This window comes from Aythya ferina (assembly GCF_964211825.1).
Source record: "Aythya ferina genome assembly, chromosome: 6".
Classification (NCBI taxonomy): domain Eukaryota; kingdom Metazoa; phylum Chordata; class Aves; order Anseriformes; family Anatidae; genus Aythya; species Aythya ferina.
The window spans coordinates 9,841,354-9,867,583 of NC_140303.1; the positions used below are offsets into that span (position 1 = coordinate 9,841,354).

The 26,230-nt window shown below is 43.3% G+C and overlaps 1 protein-coding gene across 7 annotated transcripts in view; it reads right to left on the minus strand.

The window, feature by feature from the left end:
• Window positions 1–26,230, minus strand: part of ERBB4 (erb-b2 receptor tyrosine kinase 4) — a 590,714-nt gene that overhangs the window by 287,256 nt on the left and 277,228 nt on the right. The window contains exon 1 of one of the 7 annotated variants that reach the window (XM_084524745.1): window positions 1,011–1,133. The exons of the other annotated variants lie outside the window; for them this stretch is intronic. Within the exon in view, the coding sequence (XP_084380871.1) occupies window positions 1,011–1,028 (18 nt within the window). The 5' untranslated portion in view covers window positions 1,029–1,133. Of the gene's footprint in view, window positions 1–1,010; window positions 1,134–26,230 lie in introns of those variants that run through there. 7 annotated transcript variants of the gene reach the window in all.

The window sequence follows — 26,230 nt, forward strand, 5'->3', positions numbered from 1 at the left end:
TCTAATTATTTTAAAGGGACATTCTAAACTTGGAATAGAATTAAAAATAAAAAATAAAAGCAGTTCCAGAACTGAATCTGACCAAGTCCTCCCTGCCAATTTTTGTCACTTACACACATCTTTTCTATTTTAAGGTTATGTATTATTTCCTCCATACAACAAGCACACCTGAAATGACACTAATTTCGCATGGTACTGAAGTTACACACACACACTCACCAGCAATTTTCATCACAAAGTTTGGAAAATAAAAAACAGAGGACAAAATAATAAAGTTCTGTTGTTGATATTTGTGGCCTACTGCCCCATTTGGTTTATCCAACTGAAATGACAAATTATGGCAATTATTTCAACAAGAGCCAGAGGGTTCTTTCCTAACCCATCAGTGTTACAATACCTTTTTCTCCCCAACAAACGTATTTGCTGGAGAAACAGCCATATTAATTTAATTCTTGGGGAAATACAAAAGAGGGTGGCAAAAAAAAAAAAAAAAAAAAAAAAAAAAAGTGGAGGGAGGTTGTATTTGCTAGAACACAGCCTTCTGACTAAGTCTAGAGCCACAGTATTTCAATTTGGGGTTTCTTTCTGTATTCAGATTTGAATAAAAAAGAGTAATGACATGCTTTGCAGGATGTTTTGTTTTTTTGACTGGTTCAGCTTGAAAAAACATACTGGGAGCGCAGCAGGCGGCCCAGGGTTTAGCCACTTTTTGCCAACACTGTCAGTTTGCAGTCGCTGCTAGTTTTGACATGATGCCTACTGAAAGTGGACACCTGCCTGCTTGGAGCTCACTGCAGGCACTGTTGGAGTCACTGCAAAGATATCTGCTGGCCTCCACACGGACTCTCAAATCCTCATGTCAGAAAGGGTCTTCCAAGTCTTACCCCCTGCCCTGCAAGTCATGCCAAACCTAGGCATGTTTTGAACATTCCATCCTTTGATTTTGCACAATTTTCCCTTTCTTCCCCGTTACAGCATCACTGCGGCTGGAAATTCCCTGATGGTATTACCTTGCCTTTCTTTGCCATCCTTTCAGTTCTCAGAATAATGACTTCCAACCAGCATGCAAATTGCCACACCTCAGGGGCCGCCCCGAAGCCACAATGTCCACGCCTCAAGAACTGCCCCAAAATGGCGGCCGTCGCGCCTCAGGAACTACCCCAAAATGGCGGCTTTCGTGCCTCAGGAACTGCCCCAAAATGGCGGCCGCCGCGCCTCAGGAACCGCCCCAAAATGGCGGCCGTCGCGCCTCAGGAACTGCCCCAAAATGGCGGCCGCCCCATCTCAATGGCAGCTCTAAGATGGCGGCTGTTGTGCCCCTCAGCCAGGCCCAGCAAAGCATAAGAAAGCGTGCAGCAAACACTGCCGCTGTATGTTCAGGGGACAGCTTTTCCTCTCTAATGTACGCATTTTTCCTCCATCTGAAAAAAAAAAAAAGCTAAACAGCTTTAATTGTGTGAGTTCTGGGTTGTACTGTCTGGAATTTGGGTCTTTTCATCAATGAGAGCACATGGAAACACTAGCCTGGCTCTCTTCAAGGACAGTTTTGCATGTATGTCCTGTTTAATTTCTCAGCAGCTAATGCTGGCACATTATACCATGCACAAGGTGAACAGAGAAATGGGATCTCAAAATGAAAAACACTGAGTTATTTTCAGAGATACCTTTCTAGAGGATGACCTGTAAAAATGAGCTCCAGACAACCCATTCCTTTGCAACGTATAACCTAGGAGCTTTAATTACAAATAATACTAGCTGAGCACAGGTAAAGCATTTTAAGCTCCCAACAGCCAGGCCAGAATTATCCTGTCAGCAGGGATGGAACAACACGATTGTTAGTAGTGATCTTAAATTGGCGTCTGGTTCAAGTCAAATGAACCCGAGTGAAGCGCAGCAAAATAATGGGTAACTTCATTGTTCTGCCCAGAAACACAGATCAATGACTGATGAAGGAACCTGGGGCTTCTCATAAATGCTACCATGTCCTTTAAACATCTATCATGGAGGCTGTGTGTTTTGGTGTTTTTTTTTTTTTTTTCCACTGGGAGAAATAGAAAGGGTGGATAACTGTAAATGAGATATATGTCGGGAATAAGCCAAGGGCCCACTTTTAACACCATCAGTTGCCAAGTACTGTAAGCTCTATTTTGAGGGAATATCCATTTCATGACGCATCGGCAAGGCTCCTCACACGCCTCAGCTGCCAGCAGACAACAGACGTCTGCTGAGCCTGGTCCAAGGAGCTTGACTGACCCTCCAATGTGGCCCATGCATTTTGTCACATTATGTTAAATCCCAAGAAAGCTTGATTTCTAAGTGACACAAAGGGGAAAATATTTCCTAAGTGCAGAGACCTTTTTTTTCCATGTTAATCACAGTTAATATGCCACAGCAGAGTTGTGAGCACAACTACTGTGAATAGTTACCACATCATCTGTTTCAGAAGCTTTTCACATCTCAAGCTAACTTGAACAGCATATTCCACATTTTTCTTTTCGATCAATTAAAAGGTGTTATATCTGTTAGAACAAAACCAAACAGCATGAATTTGTTTCCTGTAACAGGGAAATTCAGTAGTGCCATAAAGAGAACACTCGCTTAACTTTAAACAAGTTCCCAGGGCAATCATAACAGCCACGTTCACAAAATGCAGTCAAGCATGTTAGTGAGTGTGCTGATAACCTGAAATGCCATCAATTAATATTTTTTTCCCCATACATTTTCACTGATGCAACGCACTGTCTTCAATTGTGACAATTAAAAAAATTAGCATTTACTGAATTAGCAAAAAGTGGTCTCTAAGCAGCTACAGCAGTTACAGTACCAACTCCAAGGGAAAAATAATAACTGAAATGTAGCCATGTGGAAATAACCAGCCTATTGCAATTTATGGAGCTCAATTAGCTGTTCCATGCATTGCTCATTGACAATTATAAATATTAATGGCAAGATAAACTGAGATTTTCAAAAGAGTTCAGGAGACATCTTTTATGGGATTCAGGCACACGGCTGCTTCCAGCTTCTCTCAAAGCCGTTCACAACCATGAGAAATATTTAGCACATACTGATGTTTCTCATGTCTAAGAGGACACTCCATTTTGAGACAATGTCAAAACTAACACAGAGCATGCACGTCAGGAATTTTGTTCCAGAACAAGCTAATGTCTTGTCTCCTTCCACATCTTGTATTCTTCAATTACGTCAACATTTGTGAAATTGTGGTGTTAAGCCCTTCTGAGCACCAGTGGTTTTTCTGATATGCAGTACGAGCTTCAACAAAAATCCCTCAAGTTTGAGCATACTGACAAGTATCAGAACATGGATAGTGAAAAACAGTTTTCTGGTTCCTGATCTGGAAGCAAGTAGTGTATCGCAACCGGAGTTGCCTTGGCAGCTGCAGAAAATTTATTGTCCAAACACTAAAGTTGCACTTTAGATTCAGATTTGTTACACACACACACACAAACAAACAAACAACAACAACAACAAAAAAACAAACTAGTAGTAGAGTAGTCTTTTAGTTTGCTTTAAGTTGTACTAAAGGAAAAGGATGGGCTTGGCTGTAATTTTGAAAAGAGCTGTACCTGAGGAGCCTTGGGCTGCTGCATAACTGCAGAACTGAACTGTGACTGAACATTTAAGACAGACGGTAGAAACTTTAAATCACTCTTGTCCTCACAGACACCTAGACTTCGTTGTTAATATGCATAATAATATTTTGAGCAACAAATCAATGGATTGGAAGCAAAATCAGCCTTCCTGAAATTTAAAGTGGCAGTCAGTGAGGAGCATCTTTTGTTAAGTCCTTGGAAATTTCTAAGTGAATTTTTTCGTGACAACTTATAGAAGCCACCCTTGGAGTGTTTCAACTGAAGTTCTGTTTTCTGAATGGCTGGTCTTAACATATCATTTTTTTCAGGAGTAGGCTTCTTCATACACAAAAACTGGAGAATTAACTGTATGGTCATTATGTAGTTATTGAGTTTAAGAGAGAAATCACATTGCTGCATAGGTGAAGCAAGTGAGGCTGGGACTGAGCTAATATACATTACAAAAAAGGTGATGGAGGTCTTGGACACAAAGCAAATGCCAATTTTATACCCACTAAACTGCAGATCAATGTCCAACTCTGGCATTTGGAAAGGAAGCTCCATAAATAATGTATAAGCGACAGTGATGGATAAAAATGTAGGGGGAAGCCTTTGAAATGTGTATCTCGACTCAATTTGCAAAGCTTTCCTGGGAAAATAATGTGGGATGTGGAAAGCTAAAATAATAACAAAATAGTAATGTGGGAATGGGAACAGTAAATCTAAATAACAGATAAATAGCATGATTAAAAAAAACTCTAGCTTTCAAATTTTTAAATATAGGTTCTAGAGACATAGTCAAATGTTATTCCTATTGACTGAGCTAGACTTAAGCTCATGTCAGCTGTCACCATGTGTCTATATCTATTTTTCAGCTAAAAATATTGTATGACTAAAGAAACTGATTAGGTTTACATCAACATCTGAGTGTCTTTCTAACATTTTCTGTCTAAAACACAATTCCTCTGTTAGTGTATCCGCTTAGGAGGTGTCTGACTTTCAGGTATACAGGCTGCCTGAGCACATACAATAAATTCTAAGCTGTTTAAATTGAACTACATTATGACCAAGACAAAGCTTCCACTCTGTAACAACCTAATCTTCAAAGCTAACATCTTACTGTCCTGAGGAAAGCTAAGGATGACTACGTATTTAGCAAGTCAATAAGAATTTTGACATTATATCTGTAATACCTGTTTGGCCTTCAACATATTTGCGAAGTGGTTTCCATGAGAGTTTATTGTATCATCTCCCAAGGGAAAATTTAGTCATAAATTAGATCGGAAAGATTAAAATGAGAACATTATACTGCTACAAAATGCTTTACCATTTGGGCTGTTTAGCAGTAGCTACATTTTGCAGAAACTCAAAGCACATCAGCTTATAGCTGCCCAGTTACAGAATTTCCAATTGGAGAGATTAATGCCTTTTGCTTTCTTTGCATTTGGGAGCTTCAATCAAGTAAATCTTGCTTTCGAGGCAACATAAATGTGCACAAACTACTACCTCATAAACAAAATAATGCCAACAGTCTGGAAGGATTTTAGGAAAGTAATAACCATGGGAAAACACATTGCCTTTTATCCATTTGCCTTAGACAGCTATAGCCTATAAGAAGCTGAGAGCATGTTCAAGGGTCTTGGGACACTCACCAGGAAAGACAAAGTGACGGCTGGCTCACTGAGCGGACGGGCTCAAACTGCTTTAGAGAGGCACAGCGGGCTAGCAGAGCGAGCACTGCACTGGGAAGTCTGCATCCCCTACAAGCACTGACGTTCCTGTTTTGCAGTTGGACTGCACAGTCCTTGGAGCAGAGGGGTTTTCCTAACAATACAAGGAGCCTTAACCAGAGTTGTAACTTTCACCATACAAGGTTTCATGGTTGCATTTACACCAAATGCTCTCTGCACTACTACAGGTATCTCGAGATGATGTCAGTGCACTGAACCAGGTTGATGTATTTATTTTGGCATTACATGATGTCATCTACAAAAAGAGAAGAAAAAAAAGTATTTTATTCCTCATTGCTCTTAACTATGAGGCTATACATCCCCATGAGATTTCTGCTTGTGTCTAAGCTGAACTAATCATCAGAAGCTTGACTATTTGGTCCTCCAAGTCAGGAAATGGTTGAAGCACACCAGGGAGCCCATCCAACTGGCATCCCCGAGCCTCCTTCCCAGGGAAAGAGCGGGAGGACAGAGAAGCAGGAGGAGGACCAATGCTCACAAAGTCCCTCCCAGCAAGTGGATGAAATTTTACACAGACAATAAAAAGAAGAAATGAAAAAGGATGTTTTTCCCACAATGGTTATGAAAGGTCAAGGTACTGATCAGAAGTCAAAGGGAAGAATACACAAAACAAATACAGTACAGGCTGTAACAGTGTGTCCAGAATTACATGCTCCTTAATGGAAGCTGCCTGCAGAAATCCAAGAAATGTTTTGTGTGCATTTAACAGTAGAAGGTGGTTTTATTTATTCATCTAATAGATGATGAGCAACAGGCTTTGTGCATCAGACATTGTGATTTGTTTTTTCCTTGTATACAGCCAGGTTAGTTGGTATGAATTACTGTCAAGGCTATAGTTAGCCTGATAAATTAAATACATTTATTAAAATTTCTCCACCACCTACTGTGGAAACAACAGGAGCCACTGGTTGGCAAGATTCCCACTCCTTGGACTGATGCAGAGTGAATTAAACATCCCTGAGCTGAACAACAGGACTGTCACATTTTCCTATTCAAAGTGCAGGCGAAGGTGCCAGGCCACTCCACAAAGCAAAACGCTGTTTCTATTTCTGAACACAGGAAGCAACTGCATGTAGTGAAGATGTGGCAACCTTGTCAAATTTCAGCTAAAACATCCTCAGTCTGAGCTCTGGGGCTTTTTGCAAGAAGCAAACGACTGGCTGTCCAATCCCAAAAAAAGCAGTTGCTTTTTCTCGGAGAGGTTTTCTTTTCTTTCCCAAGAAAATACTTCCTTAAAAACAAGCTTTCAGCGTGTTTCCTATGTGCAACAATCACCCCTTAATGAGTATTTTAAATGCATTTCCTGGGAGGAACCAACTTTATTGGCACTGCAGGACATTTTTGCACACATAAATTACCGAATATTGGAGTTGCTGCTGTTTGTCTCATTTTGTCGAAGAAGAGAATCTTCATCCAAAAATTGGATTTTAGCAACTCTGTTTCTAGCTGAGCACATACAAATAACACAATCTGAGCTCAGCATCACACCTTCCTATTGAAACTATTTCAGCCTTTGTGACTCTCTAATCTTCAAGAATAGAAACCCTGGAGAGATCCATTAATCGCTGGCTTTTGATTAGGTTTATTTCCATTAAGATAAAAAGTGAAGAGGCTTCTTGTTTTTGAAGACGTGGCTTTGTTTTGTTTAGAAGTGGGAGAATAGCTCTGTTATTCAGGCTTTAATGGATTGTTAAAGTCTCCTTCAAGGATAGATCCCTAATTTCTATGAGGTAAGGAATTAGAAAATGCAACTGAATTCAAATTCTGAAGTATTCTTCAGGAAGGACATGTAAACTTCAGATTTTGAGATTACGAAAGGGTGACAGCAACCAGGAAAACAACCTCTAATCTTCAGTGACTGAGCAAACTATCAAGATAAGATATTTGTCTGCATTAATTTCACTACTTTTATTCAAGGGGGCATGTTACAGACTTCTCCTGCTCAGTAATTTCAATGCGTTCCTGAACAATGCAAGATGCATAACCTTAGAAACAATGGGGATCTTTATTATTTTTTATTTTTGCTATGTCCAATTTTTTTAATAACCAGATACCTTAAATATACCATTATTACTACATACAGTTATTGAAGCAATGAAGAAATTGTGCTTCCCTCAAGGTTCACAAATAGCATTTTCATTTAAATTATACGTGAGTTTATGGGGATGGAAGGCACTGGAAAAATTCTGAATAACATTATTTCGCTCTTGTCAGGAACAAGACCAGAAAACATTGTTTGCTCTTGATATAAAAATTTCTAAACATCATAAGCATTGGGATTCCAGAATAAATGGTAATTTTACCATCACATTACTGGGATTTTAAAATTCTGTAATTTTATTATGGGGAAGAGGTCAAGAGACAGGGAGGGAAGGGGAACTGCACGTGATCAGGAGCAGAGAAGGAGACAATTTATGGTTCATAACAAGCCAGGAAAATTCAGGTAGGCATAATTCTGGCATTATCTATTTTTGAGCGCTTGAGTTTGCAATCTTACTGCTTTATTTTTGTATCATTTCGTTCTTTTGTTTCTCTCTCTTTTTTTTTTTTTCTTGGAGCCTGGCGGGAAAAGTGTAATACTCAATGTAAGATATAATTTCTTTCAATACTTATCACCAGCAAATGATTGGACCAGCAATTTCTTTCCAACGGCTTAATTAGAGGAAACATCTATATTTAATAATGTTCCTTAATGTACTGAACCACACACAATAGCTTGTTGAAGGAGAAAAAGCAGAGTGGTTATTGTCATAGCTAAGGATGGAAGAAAGGTTCAGACATTAAAGTCATCACAGAAACAATGTTATTAAACTGCACAGGAATAATCTCAAAGGAGATCCCAGGTGATTGACAATGATAAAATAATGCAGCAAGTTAAAAGGGCCCTTCTCTCTTCACCTGTTTTTTATTAATACCCTTATTACCTTTCCCTCAAAGGCAGCTTTTCAAGAGCTATTATTGTACTTAATGATAAATAAAGTTATCTACCCAATAAGTTGAGGGCAGTCTCCCGTGTACCCCCCAGCTGGAAGCTGCCCTCCAGCAGGGGAGGTCCTGCAGACAGACCCCCCAAAACCCTCCTTCCATTCGTGACCCTGAGATGTTGAGAGCATCTGAGAGAGCTGGGCTATGTCCAAAATCCACAAAACCAGCAAAGTCTGGGCTGAGTGGACTGAACTTGGCCACTTAAGCCCACAGAGCACACTGGGGACATATCCTCCCCAGAAAGAGGACTTGGGGTTGAGTGGTCATCCAAGACGAGGCTTAAGCATACACAGTGGAGACTACATCAGAATGGTATTTCATTGCTATTAATTACTTTACAGTCCATAGAATATATAGAAAGTGCCAGCTGCTGTAAACTAGGACCATGAAAGGTCAGATTATCATGAAATCATTAAGGCAACACTGCTTTCACTTAGCATATAATTGCCGAACCTAAGTGTACTCCGTAGAACCAGTAGGAAAATTAATTATTTAAATACTCTCAACAAATAGTGCTACCATTTAATTACATTAGTATTAATTTAACTCTAAAAAGTGCCTTAGGATTTTGCAGAATTAAATTTTGTTTCTCTGGAGTTTTTATGAATTTCAGGGCTTCTACAGGACATACATGTATGTGCATGTATATAGCTTTTATATGTATTTACACATATATATTTATATGTTTTTTAAAAAGTGTGTTTGCATTCCTGCAGGATTTCTTCTCTTCAAATATTTTGGGTGTCTAAAAATGCAATCCTTTGGTAGTTTCCTCACTGAGCTGCACGCTGCTGCGAGACGAGAAAAATCCTGGATAAAAATGACAGCTTTTTCTCACTTGAGCAAACCCAGCTCTCATTCTCACAGCACCCTGCCTGACTTTAAGGCTAAATAGGCAGGTATAATATCAAGTTGAAGTTGCAGGCATTTCTGGCTCCAAAGGATGTTTTTTTTTTTCTTTTTCCCCAATTCTCTTCTAACTTGTAGCAACCAGTGCATTTGAACGCCAACTGGGAAAACAGAAAATGGTAGGTCAGGGTGTTTTACTCCTGAAGATGCAACGTGAGCACATATTGAGCACACTCGGTGCCAGCCCCGTGTCCATACATGCCGTTTCCTAGATAACTGTAAGATTCCAGAAGATGCAGCCAGACAACTGCTCTCTCCATATTGCTCCACAGCCTCCATTTACCCCATTATTTTTAGCCAGTTTTGATCCTCCCTCTTTTTTCATGTGGCCCTTGAGAGAAGAAATGCTTTGATTTCTAGTAGCTCTTTGTTCACAGCTTCTCTGAATTTTGGTTGCCTTCTTGTTTATATATGTAACTATACAACCAGCCAAACGCTGGCATGTTTGGTTGTCTGCTCATCCGAAACACTGCGTGTGTCTGAGCGTGAGCACTTGTGCGTGTTGCACTTGATACTTCCAAAGTCCTACATGCTGGGGGCAGAAGTGGCTTGCATTTAGCCCTGTAACTCACAGATGCAGCAATGTATTCACAGTATTTTTCCTAACAGGTTTCCGTGGATGGCTGACCTTTCAGCTGAATACTTTGACATCCCACTTTCCTCATGTTTGTTATAATACTTTCCTATCCCCATTTGACCCTGGCAGTCCATGAATATTTGATACTAAATTAAAGCATTACAAACCAAGAGATAAATTCTGTTCAGGATGCTACCCTTGCAGCCCTTAATTACATTCGCCAGTGTGAATGTCATTGCAAGAGCTCTTGGCTTTGGCTACTGTTGAACCAGAGCTTGAGAAAGTAGGGTACTGTCACCTGCCCACACCTTCTCAATACCAAGCGTTTTTTAATTTACTTGACATTTGCTTGTGTGCCAGCACTTTCCTTTAGTTTGAACTGCTCCCGAGTACATGCAGCAATTAAGACACAATTTGGGGTCTTGTTTTGCTAACTAAACAAGCCCAGCTTAGTCCTTCTAGTCTCTTCTTTGAGAGGCTCTCTATTCCATTCAATCAGCCAAGTAGCTCATCTCCCTGATTCTCTATTCCCCATCTATGAAAAAGATTTCATGACATATCCACTGCTTAAAATTGCCTCTTTTTTTCCCTCTCTCTTGTCCATTTAGGCTGTAAAAGGGAAAGATCTGTGTCATATGACGTCCTTACACTACATAATGAAATTTTTAGCTGAAAGTAAGTTGCAAAGTCAGGAGTAAAACACGAATTATCAGTAGTTACAGAAAAAGAGTCGTGATCTTTGCAAGTCAATGCTTAAAGCTTAGTAAAATGAGCTGGAAAGTGGCAGTTCCGTATAAGCATTTATGTCAAATTATTCATCAAAACAGAGCCTACCATGATGCCTGCACACCCTGTACTCCAAATGCCAGCAATTCCGCAATTTCATTTCATTGTGAAAGTTCATTGGCTTTCCCATCTTGTCTTTCTAGCCCTTCATGTTGGGCTCATGTGGAGCCCAAAGAGTAAGATCAGCTTGTCTCACCAGCATTTAAAAATATGATCAAAGTGGTACAAATGGTAATCCATGACTCCAATAACCCAAAAGACCAGATTCACAGCAAATTTCAGGGAACAAAGAAGTGACCCCCTAGCTCTCGACACAGCACTGCAATCTAAAGGATAACATCTGCTGGAGAAATTTCACTACAGCCGCCTTTGCCACTCTCATTGCAAATATTAGACTGAAGATACAGATGAGATACGAAGATCTGGAAGACATTGGAGGCTAAACCTCCAGCTCATTCTTGCACCATTTCCCATTCTGCTGTTTCCAGCACGGCAGTCTGCATTTTTCCTTTTCCTTGCAGGAGACAAAGTTAATTCACAGGATGCCTACAAATTAACACTTGTCCTTTACTTTAACTGTTCTCAATGAGATATATAACTAAAGCTGAATCAATTAAAACAGACAGAACTCTAATAAAGCATAGCTCTAAGCCAGAATTTTATCATTCCTCCCCTAGGGACTAAGAAGCAGGGGGAGATACCTGAGGCCAAATTTACCTAATTGTTCCACAATAAATCCTTATGTTTAATCACAGGCTGCTTCAAAGGAACTCCCAATAGCTTTAATTAATTAGCTTCACGCTATGTCCTTTCATGGAACTGGAAATATTTCACCGCTGCCATCTCTGCCAGCAAACCACCACTGTTTGGCACTGCAGGATACCTGCAGGACCGGGACTGGATCGAGCGGACAATGGGATCACTCGTGTCTACACCGGTGTGCCTGCGACGGGGAGCACTATGGGACGGGCAGCTGGAAAAGAGTTCTACTTGCTTTCACTGCTCCGCACAGCAGGCATTCTCCTTCTAGGAGCATTATGCTAGGATTAATTTCAGCTGTACCTACAACACTGCATTTGTGGTTCAGTACGAGCAGTTACATGGCATGTCATTAGAAGGAAATGTTCTTCTTTCAGAGAAGCAACCAGGCTCAGGACTGATCCAGAGAGCTCCTGAACTGCTGTGTAAAATCAGGAACCCCCTTGCCTGTCCCCAGCCCTTTGCTGCACTTACCAAGGCTGTAGCCAGCTGCTCCACAATGACATTTGTCTTTCTCAGCAACATCTCGTTCTCAAATTGGGTAGGAGGACAAAAAAATGCATTAAGGCCAGCTACAGCCACATTACTTCAGCTGAGGTTTTCAATAGGAAAAGAGTGGACCTGAACCTCCAGTACTGTGGGATGGAGGTATGAAGCATTGGCATGGACTGGAAAGTCTTTGTAAGGTAAAGGATGTGCTTAAATGCTTTCTCAGTTGAGCACTGGGCTTGGGTTCAGCTGTGCCTTTAAAAACGTGCTCCAAACCACACAAGTCTTGGGGCTGTCCCTGCTCTGCAAGGTACATAACCACACGCAGCTGCTGCTGTCGTAACGCAGATGGAAATGTCTTCTTTTCTGCCTCAGGATGCCCTCCCTGGGTGATGTCAGCATGTCAAACTCCATCAGCGTTTCCAAGCTAACAGCATTTTGAAGGGAAAATGATTTAGTTGGAATAGCAGCATCTTTGGGTAAAAAGTTTGTGATACCTTTCTTTGAAGCTCTGCTTTAACGCTGAACTCCAGCTGACTCCTGCTTTGGAGGCAAATGTCTCAGAAGACTGCCATGGTGCAGAGGTTTGGGGTTAGCCCTTCCCTGTACTGCCAATAGGCAACAAGAAAAAGGTTGGAGAAAAAAAAAAGTCAGAGCCTTTCTTCTTTAATACCAAGATTCATTTGCATTTTGTATCTAACAGAGCTGACCTTAGCCCACCTGTAGTCTCTTCCCTGTCTGAACACACCTCCTGCTTTGTTGGGAAGCAATTTTTGGTGGCAGCCTGGAATGAGTCTGGAGGGCGGCTCTGGCTTTAGGCTTGGAGCATCCCAAGTCGCACACTGCCAGAATCCAACTTGGCCTGTGCAGCGGAAGAACTACTGCTTTACTCCCTGAATTTTAACTATTAATCACAGCCTAGCACAGAGCATTGTTGTGGGGCATAATCAACCAGGCTCCAGGCCACGAGCATCAAGTTTTGCTACGGGTCAAGGTGTAAGCAAATTATCAGGGTCACAACTCTGCCTGAAGGCACATTCAAAGCCAATATGATCAGCTCTAGAAATCACTGTGAAACATTCACCTCTCTAAACACACTAATCACAGAAAATCAGGAGATAGCAAAGGACGATGAGGGTGCTGAATTGCTGCCTGCTCCTTGGCTCCCAACACTTGTTCAGCATGCTTAGAAATTTATGGAGACAAAGTAAAGGACCCAGAAACTGCCAGATGAGGTTTAGGAAGCATGAACACAGGCACCAGAAAGATGCTCTACTGGCTATGTGTCTTCATCTTTTACAATTATTGACTGCTATTCCTGGTCCTGCTTTTCTGAGCATTAGCAGGAATCTCTCTGCTAGCTGTTGAAGAGCTGATCGTGCATGGGGCTGCCAAAATTCTCCCTGTTCTGATTGAACTTTTCTCCTCAAACCATGACACCTGGCTAATCAGCATCATTTACATTTCCATATATATAACACTTGCTAGTTCTCAGGCACAGCTGAGAATGCATCTCCTTATCAAAGCTACTTGTGTACGCAAGGAAACCCGCTGCAAGGAAGGCAGGGGTAGGATAAGGAAGGAGGGGAAGAACATTGCCTTCTAGGTGGGCAAAAAGGCTGACGTGACAAATCTTCCCCCTTAATCAACTTATTTACTTTCCTGAAAACTCACGATGACAAAGTATCTGAATCAGAGCAGCTTGGGAGCTGATATCCCTCAGTGTCCATTGCAGTAAATTATTGCCTGGCTCTGCTGATGGAGATAGAGGTGATAGAGCTCCGTAACAAAGGATAAATGGTAATGCCCACCATTTCTTTCCACTCTGCAACCAAGCTGCTAGTACAGAGTGCTTAGATTAGGAAGTCACAGCTATTAAAATAAAATGGCTTTCTCCCTTTTTTATTCTCTCCCTAAGGTGAACAATAGCTATAAAAAAAGCCATAGATTTCCCAATAAATACTAAACCATGCTAGAATCAGATAACTGAGTTTATGCTAACTTCTAAAATACATTTTTTGGCAACAAATAGTCATTCAGATATCAATAAACATTGTGCACTTTATCATCACCCTGCTGGCATTTCAGCTGGCAAAAGAGCTGTTTATGTAATGCATCTTCAACTCCCAATTTCTCAGTATCCTGCTGCTGCTATTCCCACCTTCTCCTCATCTCGGAGATGATTTTTGAACAGCACACGTGATGCTACTGAGACAACTCTGCTCCTTTGTACTTTCTCTGCACATCACTCAGCAAATAAGCTTCTGCTCATCACGTCACGGCCGCAGGCTGGGGAGAAAGTATTGGAAACTGTGAACAGTTCCTACCAGTCTGGAAATACTGATGTAACTAGAGATAGCTCCATGATGTGGTTCCACTTTGGTAGCTAAGAATTTAATTACACACTCCAGAAGGACACAATCATTAGCACATCCATGAAATGCAGTATGTAGCCTTTTACGAGATGTCTGTAACTACTGCAAGGTGGGGAACATGTTTCAGGGAGTGGGGTGCAAGGGAAAAAGGGAGGTGATGCCAATGCAATATCAAAGTAGCAAAAGGAAACAGGGATCGTGATCCCTCCAGTCTGCAATGCTGCATGGAGCTCAGCACAATAAAAAGGATGCAGTGAAAATGTTGATTAGAACAGTGCACACATCTCGTTCCCAAAAAAAACAAACTGATGCTTACAAAGAGTGAGCTGAGAATCTGCTTGTTGTACATAATGCAGTCTATCAGCAGGGGAAAAGTGCTGGAAAACCTGTTTTGATCCTCTGTGGTGTAAATACTGAACATCCCTTGAGGTTGGCAGCCACGCTGGCCATCCCCTGCTCACCACCACAGCCGACAGCTCCTTCGCTGCCACACTTGACTGTGCCGAGTTGCAGCACGGCAGCTCCTGGCAGCAGCACAGAAGGATTGCACTCACTGCTGGTCTGCACCGGACCACCCCGCAGTCTTGTGCCATGTGGCTGTCACCAAGAGGACACGCTGTCTTCGGAGCCAGAAACGTGAGATTACTGAAGGCACTGGTGACTTACTTGCTGGGCAGGTACGGAGTAACAGGGACCCTCTACAAAGAGCAAAGCAGAGTGGCACTGACTTATCTGCCCAGGTGGTCGTTTCCACAGTCCTTGTCAGAACACAGTACCACCAGAAACTCTGCCTGTCCAACAAATGTGCTTGAGACCAGACAACAGGAGTTAAAAGGGATGGAGACTGAATAACACATGCTTGTAACCCCTTAAGAAATGAAGCTGTTGAGGAGCTGGGTAAGGAAAGCAGAACTAAAGGCATGAGTTTCTCTACCCATTTACTTTTCTCCCTCTTCACATGGCCAGAAGCCAACACGTACTGGAGTGAGCTGACTCAAGGTCGTTTACAGTCTTGACCTCCAGCTTGGAATGAAATTCCATTCCAATACCATGCTAACAACGAGGAATATTAAACCCATAAACTGAATCTCCTTGGACAATGAGGATGACCAGTCCCGTAAAACTACTACAAATAGATGCAGATGACCTGACTCGAGGCTTTGAGCAACTGACAGTGTCAATGGTGATGTGATTATGCGATAGAGGTCATCCAGCTCTTTCTGCAGGCACTTCAGACAGCAGAAGGTTGCAGAAACAAGGCAGGACCTGGAGGAGAAATACTTGGAAAGCAACAAGCACCTGCCTATAGTACACGCTGGAGTCGTGATGACGTGGTGGCAAGACACAGTCTTGTATCATCAAAGCCCATAAAAGCATAAAAACCCATCCACAAAATAACCTCTGGATCAGGACTGGCCCCAGGAGCCAGGGTGTCCCCGACCCTACGCCTAACGCCGCGGGTGCAGAGGGGAAAGGTAAGGCAGTGTGGCTGAAAATGGCACAACACCATCACGCAATGCTGGAGCCAAGGTGTCAGCGCAACAACCCTGTGGTTACTTCTAGCCTACGTCTGGCCCTTGCATTCCTCAAATGCCAGATTTATTTGGATGCCTTCAAAACACGTTGACTATAAAAAATGTCAGCGTGATTGACTGACCAGAAAAATGTAAATAAAAGAGCCCTAAATTGCATCATTTGGGTAAATATGTATTTATACAGTTTGGAAAGAAAAGCCTTGTTATTCAACTGTTGGACCGCAACAGCGACACAGGAGCTGTTCTGGTTTATAATGCAAATCATGTAATTTAGGACACGCATTATGTGTATTAAAAATGCAAAGTAAGATCCATGTGAAATGCTGTTAATTTGCAGTAGCCACTTTTCAAAGTATAATTTCTCAGGCATTTACATATTTTTTCAGTAAAAAAAATAAATTAAACAGTATTTAGAACATTTGCCATATCTCATTTGTTGGATCAAGATACTTTTGAGCTACAGAAACACAAAAATGGCAATAGAATCTGGTAAATTACTAATTTCCTGCTATTTTTTTTAAATCAAATATAAATTAAATATAGGATCCTCATTTTCTAATAGGCCAAACATTTTTAATTACAAACAATCTGATTCCAATTGAATTATATGATCTTCTTTGCCAAATTCCAGCCCCTGGAATAATATTTATGGAGATAAAAGAGAGGCATAGAGGATCCTGGAACAACAACCAGTACAAGAAATTTCAGTTCAAGGCAGAGTCGGGTGCTGCAGGTCAGCTCCAGACCAAGCAACCTCATGTGGGGACCATGGGGGATGAGGACTGGTTTTGACCTCCCTAATAGCAGGACTTGGTCCTAGCAGACATCTTGCAGTGGCTCCAAACCATTGCTGTAATTCTGCATGGTTTGGCTCCGCTCCTTCCTCTCCCCATTGAAGGAGCTTCCAAACAGGACGAGCTGGAGGTGCACATAGCCATGCCACGCTGTGGCTGCACATTTTTTCCTACAGTTACCTCAAAAACCTCTGAGCTTTTTCATGGCAGGGACACCCCCACTGCTGTTTCCTGCAGGGGTGGCTGTCTTCTCTCTTCCTACAGAAGCAGCAGGTTTAATCCCTACATTTGCAGATCCTTACACATATCACAGAGGTGCTTCTGAAGGATCCAGAGGTCCACTCTGGGCTGCTCCTTGCAAATAAATAAATGTGCACCAGCTCTGTGAGGCTGCTCTCCCTGGTCTCGGGGCGAGTCTGAAGTCTGGGTGTGCTCCCCAAGGCAGCTTGCAAGCCACAGGGTGAGAAGGGGTGTCCAGAGAAAATAAAGGTCAAGGAAATGAAAATAGTAGGTTCCCACTGCAATGCCTTTCCAGGACATTACATTTAAGAACGTAATTTTACATTGCCATAAAATGTGAAAACAATTCATATAAATAAAGTTTAAAGAGATTTTTTTTACTTTCAGTTATTTTTCTTCTCGTTAATTTTGCTGGAATTGCTCACAACTGTTCTGAACAAGCTGGCTCGCCAGCCTGCCTGTAAACCTCCTCTCGTAGCAAAACTGGAGGGCTGCGACCGTCAGGGCCCTCCCTGCACTCGCAAGCAGCCAGAGGCTGGTCCTTCTCCCGCGTGATGCTAATTCCCTCGGCCGAGCTGCAGCATGGAAATAGGATCTCTGCGCCTGAGCCCTAGCCCAGCTCTGCCGTGACCCAAGGCAAGCTGTTTTGGCTCGTGCCCCAAATTGCACGCTCTCTAATCCAAATCCCGCCGTACTCGCTGGGGAGCAAGGGAATCCACAGGCTTTAACAACGCTTGGATCGTGCCCAGTAATACTTGGGAGCACTCTTGGAGGTTATCACAGAGAAAGTATTATTTAAAACTAACTACTTTATTATTTTCCCAGCAGCACGTCGAACAATAACCCTTGAAGTGGTGAAGCCAAGCCATAGTCTGTCAGATTAACCTTCCTAGAGGCCTTCTAAAATCAATTGTAAATGTTAGCTCTGAAGGAGCAGGCAGATAAAAACCAGTTTCCATCCCCCCCACTAACTTTCATTTCAAGTTGGAAAACCAATCCACAGTCCCTTTACAAATCAGATCTGAAAAATGCTGCTTGATTATTTTTTAAAGAGCTCAAACTAGGTCACCAAAAATAGAGTCTCTAATGGGCTAAATGTGGAAAATGACTGCTCAAAATTAACAAGTTCCTGGGCTCCAGGACTACACAAAAGCTTTTTGAGTAGATTGCTTGCAACTACACAAACTGTATCCTCTGCCACACATGGCAGAAGCCCAGCCTGCCAGATGCTAAGTGATCGTTTTCGCAAAACATAGTTTTCAAAAAACCATAAAGGAATTTTTATTCTTAGAAAATAGCTCTCTAACCTCTTTTCCCTTCACGAGGAAGCATTTTACCAGCGCCGGTCCTGAGCCTGGCTGCCTGGGCCACCGCACGGCAGAGGCTCGCGGCTCCCGCTGCTGCTCCCAGCCTGCTCTCAAACGTGTGGCAGGAGACAGCTTTTGGGCCCTGGCACGGCAGACCCCCCCAGGTGTCCCTAAGAACACCACTTCCCAGGCAGCAAGAGGTCATCAGGGACAATTTTGCCGGGCAGCTCTAAACAGAAGCCCCCGTAAAACAATTAGCAAGCCCTACAACATCGCTTTGGCTCCTTGCAGCCTTGACTTTGGCCCCGTGCTTACACCCTACGTTATTTTCAAGAGCGATAAAAAAATGTCCTGCTCTGGGGACAACCTCTGGCCTCCATTTTGCTAGCACCCCCGTGGTGGTGCACAGCGGCTGCAGTCTTCCCAGCTTGTCTATTTCTATCCTAATCTGATGTAACGCAGAAAGGGATGATAAAGACCCTCAAAGTACCAGTGTGAGAAGCTCTGATAGTAAGTAAAAAAATGTTTCGTACCCTGACTTCTTACTCCCAGGAACCTTCCATCTTTTGAACAAACACTTCCACAGATAAAAGCAAGTCCTGCCAAGTTAATGGAAACAGCAAACACCCTTCTGGGAAGTACACGCAGGCCTCAGCAGTAAATAGATGTGCTCATGTTTTGGCCATGAGTCATCCTCTGCACAAAGCTCCTCAAAAATCGATTGAAGACGAGGACAGTCTTCCTTCAGGAAGAGCCTGGGTTAGACACGTGTTTTGGAGAGACTGTCTAGCAAGGTCTGAAAGCCAGGAAGCTGCAGTGGTACTTCACGGCCCCACCTTTGCCAAACAGCCAAAACACTGAGTCTCTGTTTGCGTGTTTCTTCTCAACATGAGAACTTGGTATAACAGCCTAAACCTTTGGATAAGGGATGCTTCAGCACATAGCAAACAGGATCATGACTTCTGCATGGCCCACCTGTTCAGAGGATCTGATTTAGAGGCTCTCGAGGCTGGGCTTATTCACTCAAGAGCACGAGTGGGGCTGATCTGGTTTGTGCTGCGCTTTGTTTTTGCTGTACTTGCCTTCTACGGGACTGCGTCTGTCACAGAAATGTCACTTTCCTGCAGATAGACTGACCTTTGAAAAAAAGTGAAGCATTTCAAAAATATATAAAAATCTCTGATTAAAGCCCAACCATATGTTTCAGAGAACTCCATCTCTTCAGATTTTCCACCTACACAGTGAACACCTTACTGCACTTGTCCTCTTGCATTACGCTCCGTGACATGATGGAACAAGACATCGATAACAGCATGATGTGAAGTGTAAAACAAAATGAGAAAGCTCTAAACGCATCTTTCTTTCCAAAGGCTTTTGTATGTAGAAAGTGGTGAGCTCGGGGTACTGAAACACAGAGCGGTTTCCCACCTCTGGGTAGGTGGCATGAAAACAAACCGGGGAAGCAATGTGAAAAATTTGATGCCCCCTGCTCGCAGCACGGGGGTGGAATGAAGTGGCAGACTCTGGTGTTACCCACGGGTGAGCCCAAACGACCCCGAGTATGAGCAAGCTGGCAGCTGGTCTCGGGATGGAGGCGAGGAATAAGGCACACATTGATCTGCTCGCTCCTGCTGCTGGTACCTGCACGCAACATCCCAGCCGGGAGGAAGGCTGCGGGACAGCGGCCACGGGTCGGTGTGGGCTCGTGCAGCTGGCGGTGGAAAAGGACAGGGACGTGGGTGGGTGAGACTTGCCTTGTTCTTTTTATAGCAGCTACGAAATTAGAAAGGCACTGGAAAAATAAGATGGTTTTGCTATTGTTTTGAAGGCCCATCACCCTAAATTGATGCCTGTTAGCTCACATTGCAATTTTATCTTTAACTAGGTCAGTAGAAATACTGTGTTATTAAAATTACTGAGACGTGCAGACACTTTTGTCTTCAATCCCTGCAGTACTGTCAGCTGTCTCTCGCCACACAGGGTGTAGGAGGCCGGACAGCTTCCCCCCAGTAAACATCAGTGTGGCTTTCCAGTGTGGGCAGCGCCCTGCAGAGCTCTGCAGAAATTCATGAAGGGTTAGTGTGATACATTTCCATCAAAAATGTCTGTGGGATTAACATAGTTTACACTGTAGGCATTAGTGTCACTTCAGCATACTTGCATGGGAATGTGAATACCGTTCAGCTGGCACTCATTTTCTGTGCGTGGCCGTAGGAGTTTGTACAGGGGTAGATTAATTTCTGCAGGACCAGAGCCTCCGGTCTCTTCAGGCAAACCACCCACTGGACTCGGGGAAAGGACAGCCTGCTTTGCAAGGGCTGTCATCTTCAGATTTTTGCTCAAAGACCCCTCTGTCTTTCTATGAAACTGCTGCCGTTCAGCATGCAGTAAGAGTGACGTCCTGCTTACCCTACAGAACTCCTTAAGCTGCAAAAGCAACAAGCAGCCGTAGCTGCGATGCAGCAGGAAGGCGGATGGAGGGGATCGGGTGAGGATTCAAGCTTCAGTCATTAGGGCATGGTGGGAGGGAACAAACTCAAACTGCCCCAGCCTCAGGCCTTTGCCCTCTCTTCCCCCACCTTCCAAGCAGCATTTCCCTTCCCTTTGCATCTTCCACTGAATGGCTTTGCGCAAAAGCAGCAGGTGAAAACCTCAATGCACGCTCCTGTGGCACAAGGAGGGGAGCCCTAGATCCTCAGGGAAGCTTCAGCAAAAATCCCCGATTTGTACTCTGCTTTTACACTGCCGGTTCCACAAAGCATCACCATGCTCAGGCTCCCAGCCTGCTGCACACAGGCACTGCTACCGAAGAGGAAGATGGGCTGGAGTTTTGCCAGCCAGAGTACACGGCTCACCTGGTAGTTCCACACACCGACGTTAAACTGGTTATAAATAGCTAAATTTTACAGGGACCTAAAATCAGGAACTATGACTCAAATCGCTCCTAGATTGCACATGAGGACTGAGACTTCAGGTGGGGACCCACAGACATGCCATGGTGCCAGAACTGCTTGTCAGACACTGGGTATGGCAAATTTTAATGAGTACTCAATTTGTCAACTAGATTAAAAATTAGCAGATTCTCTTTTGCCCCAAAGCAGATCTCCTGGCTCCTGCTGCAGAGGCGAGCAGAGGGCTTTAGGAGAGGCAGAGCCCAAGAGGCCGGCCTGGCACCTCTGGCTGGGAGGGATGGGGTGGCCAGGACAGGGCTGGTGACCACCAAACACCTTCCAGCCACGTCCACAGTCATTTCCAGCACCGGAGACTCGAAACACACAAGCTTTTACCATATGGCAACGCGGACAAGGGCTCGCCGAACAACCTTCTCTCCTCTCGTGACTCCTTCCCTGACAGCTGTACAACGAAGCTGCACTTTCAACTCTCAAAAAAGAGACACGGGGAGAGCGTCAGTGCTTTCATTAGCCATTTTACTCGCAGGAATACTCATCAAGAGCTGCACAGGCAGCTCTGAACCTGGGCAAAGCATGCCCTCTCCATAAAAGAGTAAATAAATTAGCTTTTCCATCAATGCCTCTTGTTTTCCTGCTTTACAAAGAGTGGTTGTTCATTACTCAAACTGCTTTGTGCATTAGTCAATGAAGTTCCAAACATTACATTCTGCTCAGGAGTAAGAAAAATGCCGCCCAGATAACTTTTCTTTTGCAGCCTCTTTTGTCAGAGCAGCAATGTGCTTTCCCGGAGTTCTGGTAGGCGCGGGCATTACGGCACGCTCCCATCTCCCTGCCACAACAACGCCGCAAGGTCTGTATCCATTTCTCATCGCTGCCATCATTAACCTCGAGCAGATCATTAGATAACAAAATACCAGAGTCCCCAACACCTGCATGTTGCTGACACACAACAGACATCCGCGTCCTTTTCTAGACAGCAGTACAACATCTTCCTTTCTAATGCAAACTTCCACCCACCCACATACCGCACATAATGACTCAAAAGCAAAGGCACCGGATTAATTATGCCTCTGATGTTCTACATTTTTTGTTCTCACCATTATCCAATTCAAAAGATTGGCATCCCTAAATTCGCAAAAAGCCTCTTGCAGGGGATGGCTGCGTCTGTCAGATGGCGGGTGATGGAGAAACACCACGGATGCCAAGAGAGCCGCGCGGAGATGTTCCCCCGCAAGATCCAGCCCCGTGGCTTCGCGTACTGCGTTCAGTCAGATTTCTACTGACCCCATTTTTGTTAAACTTTTGTTAAACTGTGAGCTTTCTCTTTTCTTTCTGTCTTTAGAAACCTGATTACTCCAAGATTAGGACCAAAGGTGCATGAACCACCTCGCCTGTAAGTCTCTTTAGCTCTGCAGAATCTCAAGACAGCGCGTTTTTGTTTAAAGGGATGATGAAATAGCCAAGATTAAATGTCCCTTTATGACATCCCTTTAAAAGCAGAATAACCAAAAAACTGAAAAAGGGATTTTTTAAAATTAAGGTGAAAATTATCTCTGAAATATGTAAACAGATACAAAATATATATATATATAAAAAGCTTTCTTCTCTTTTGCAAAGAAGCTTCTGCTTTCATGCTTTCGCTGTGGGCTCTGATTTTTTCATACAAATAACAGCCAATTCAGTCTTGGTGCTGAACCATTTGGGGCCTCAGTTCTTATCAGAGGTTAATTTTGGAGTTTTGCCATCATTGTGCTGTATCTACAGTTTATCTGATTTTATCGACCCCTTTAATTAAAGTGACTCGCCGCACAATGCTAATTGATTTTGCGATAAAACAATTAATAGCAATTAATTCATTTTTGTAGTAATTAGCAGATGTAATTTTCCTCCAGCTGTCATTTTCTGCCTCTCAGAAGCCATGCCCTTAGGGCAGGAGAGGTAAAACAGCGAAGTTTCTTTATCCAGATGTCCACAGAGGAAGCAAATCTCTCCCCCTCATCCGAGCGCCTTTTGTGAGCACTCTTTGGTATTCTGATCACTCCTGCATCATCCACAAATATTATCTGTGTCTCTATCCAGTGCTCATCAGGCAAGTTTCCCAACCTCTCTCTGAAAGAAATGGAGAGGTTTTCAGTAGATGCGTTGCCCAGGAACTGCTAAGACACTGCATTTTAATTACCCACTCTTAAACTATAATCATTTGCCTATTGAGAAAATCATACACGCGCTATAAAATGAAGGTAATTTTCCCCCTGCTCCCAGCATCTTTCTCTCTCCCTGCCCTTCACTTCAGTATATGCACTGTAAGTCACGGATGAAGCAAGCATCCCTATTAAGCACGTCAGGACCCTCCTGAAGAGAGACCACACGGTGCAAGCTCATGTCAAGTGCTTCTTACGGGCTTAAGACTACATGTTCCCCAGCGTCTTATTTTCAGAGTGAACTCCCCAGTCCCACCCCAAATAACCTATAACTTAGAGTTGAACTCCAGCTTCTTGCTCGCTTTTGGCAACAGGAGCTGCACACCCCATGTATTTCACACGTGAGCGAGGCAGGAGATGTGCCTGCACCTGCCACGATGCCCAACGTGAATAATATTCAGAAGCCAGTTTGTTGGTACCTGTGGACCCTGATGCACCACACTACAAAAATTTCCAAAACTTGTAACGTGCAGAAGAAGAAGGCAGGCGACCCAAAGGTGCCAAACAGCCCTCGGCCCCCGGAGTCACCAGCGGAAGGAATTAAATGCATCACCAGGCCCCATGGCACTGCCAAAAAAACACAGAGAAAACACTGCCAAAAATGCTGCCCCAGGGGCTGTGAAGGATGGAGAATAAATAGAGCTGGCCCCACCAGCAGCTGCTTCTTTAGAGAGACCGGTGGGGTGGCTGTGGGCCCCTTACTGACAGCACCCACATCTGGCCCCTAGACCCATCTTTGACCAGCTACCTAAAAGCAAAGCAAATTAAATGACAAATTTAGGCATTACGGTAAAATAATCTTCTACCCTGCACATTCCTCCTCCAAGATAACACAGAAAGCAGCTCATTATTTTCAGATTGTAGAAAACCTCAGTCCCATCCCTGGTGTAGAACACTTTCTCCAGCACATTACTCCACAATTACACGGCAACTCGGTGCTTTAAAACATTAAGTAGGATAAAGCATGGCAACAAATTCACTACTGTGCAACTTCTTACTGCTTAATCAAATTATTTAAAGGAGATTTTATTCTTCTGCCACTTTTTCCCACACTTTTTTCTAGACAGTTTTAATAACCACAGCGAGCACTTCGCAGTTTTCAGAAGCTGGTATCAACCCCCGTGCATACAGAGATGTTTTTAAAGGGCTGTTGTCTCCAGAAAACAACGTGCCGTCTTCAGAATAGCTGCCTTGGTGTCTCAGCCAACTCCATTTTAACACACAATAACTTGAGGTCCCAAATGGGATGGGGACAGGAGCCCAGTCTGCCCAGGCAAAGAGATGGAGGCACCATCGGATGGGGGTGCTGACCACCCCGCTGGCACTGAGTGAGGGACACACAAGTTGGCGAGGGCAATCGTGCCTCTTAGCTCTCAGAAGGCTAAATTGGGATTTTGGCACTGGACCGTCTACGTAAAAGACTGGTGGGGTGTGGGAATGCAGCAGGTATTTAAGAGACAGGGAACTGAGGGGCTCCACGCACCGTTTCTTGATACTGCGCCCTACAGCTTGTGAAAGCCAGGAGATGACTAATTGGCTGTAATAGGGCATTTGCGGTCCTCTCGCCTGCTGCACTGATTGCTGTGATTGAATGCCTGGTGTTTTAGAAAGGGCTCATTAAAAATAACTTATAAAGACATGTATTGCTCAAAGAGAGTGCCTAGAGTCTCCCTCTTTATAATCTCCATTACAACTGGAAATCTGGACTGTTACTGTCCTATCCTTCTCTCTGTGATGATGTGTGACCACAGATTGCATTTCATCAACAGACTTGGTGTCTTTGGAATGGAAGAGACACACACGTAGATACTGACATTTAGATAGATCTCTCCCCTACAGAAGACAAACATTTTCCTTTTAGCTGTTCTCCCACCTTACCAATTAATTTTATTGCATATTTTTTGTATATTCTAAGAATTTGTTTTCAAGCTTCTACTGTTTCATTTCCAGTGCAGACATATTTCTGTGTGTTGTCTAGATCTAGAGTTGCCTTTGCCCACTATTGCGAACTTTTTGACACCACAAAGCTGAATTATAATTGCTCTGGACACTGTTTCTCACACCAACTCACGTCTTTCCACACACCTTATAAATTCCCTTTTTGACTGCTTTTCTCAAAATGCCCTCGTGTTTGTGTCCAGCTCTCTTGTACCCACACATCTCAAAAAGTTGTCCCCTTCAGAAAACCACTTGTTATCTTCAGAATAGCTGTCTTGGAGAACTTCATCCAGATTTATGACAGAGGAATTCACAGCCCAAAGGATTTGCTTGCAATTTTAGATGAACAAAACCCCAGGCTCTGGGCACTTTCGAGTCACGACATCATGAAGGCAGGCAGATTTACACAGAACTGAGAAATCCATTGCCCTTTGTGCCACAAGCTTCATATTCCTTCATTATGTGCATTGACTTTCTGCAGAGGGGGGAGAAAAGGGCTCGAGCCTGGCACTGTGTGGTCTCTCAGCATTTTGCAGGGGGATGAACTATGATTTCACCTTCCAGTTTTGTAATTCTTTCTGCTCAGTTTTGATTCCCTCCCAAATTTTCCTGTGAACGACAAGTATAAAACCTCTTCCCACTTTGTTACAGATTATGTAAAATAGTGCTAAAGTGACAGGAACCTCATACCCTGAAATTGCAGCAACCACGTCACGCGTATTTAGCCCAGAAATGACAGTTCCCCATTTCCTTAAGGAAGGAAAAGGCAGGGGAGGTGGATTTCAAGCTCTGAGCCAAACAAGCTCCACTGACCCAAATCTAGCTTCTCAGCTGTGTCTCTTTCTCTCCCTTTTATCCTTTTATTTACCTGATAACATTTATTTTCCACATTTTTCTCTTTTGCAGTAATTTTGTAAACTCCAAAGGAAAAATGAATGTTTTGGCTGAACTCAGCCTGAAATATTTCTGACGAGCTGGACTGGACTACCCTGCTTCAGCTCAGTTCACCCCTAACTGACCAACGTGTTGCCTCATGGCATTTGAGATCCAGAGCTTGGCTCATTTTTATGTTGAACTCACTA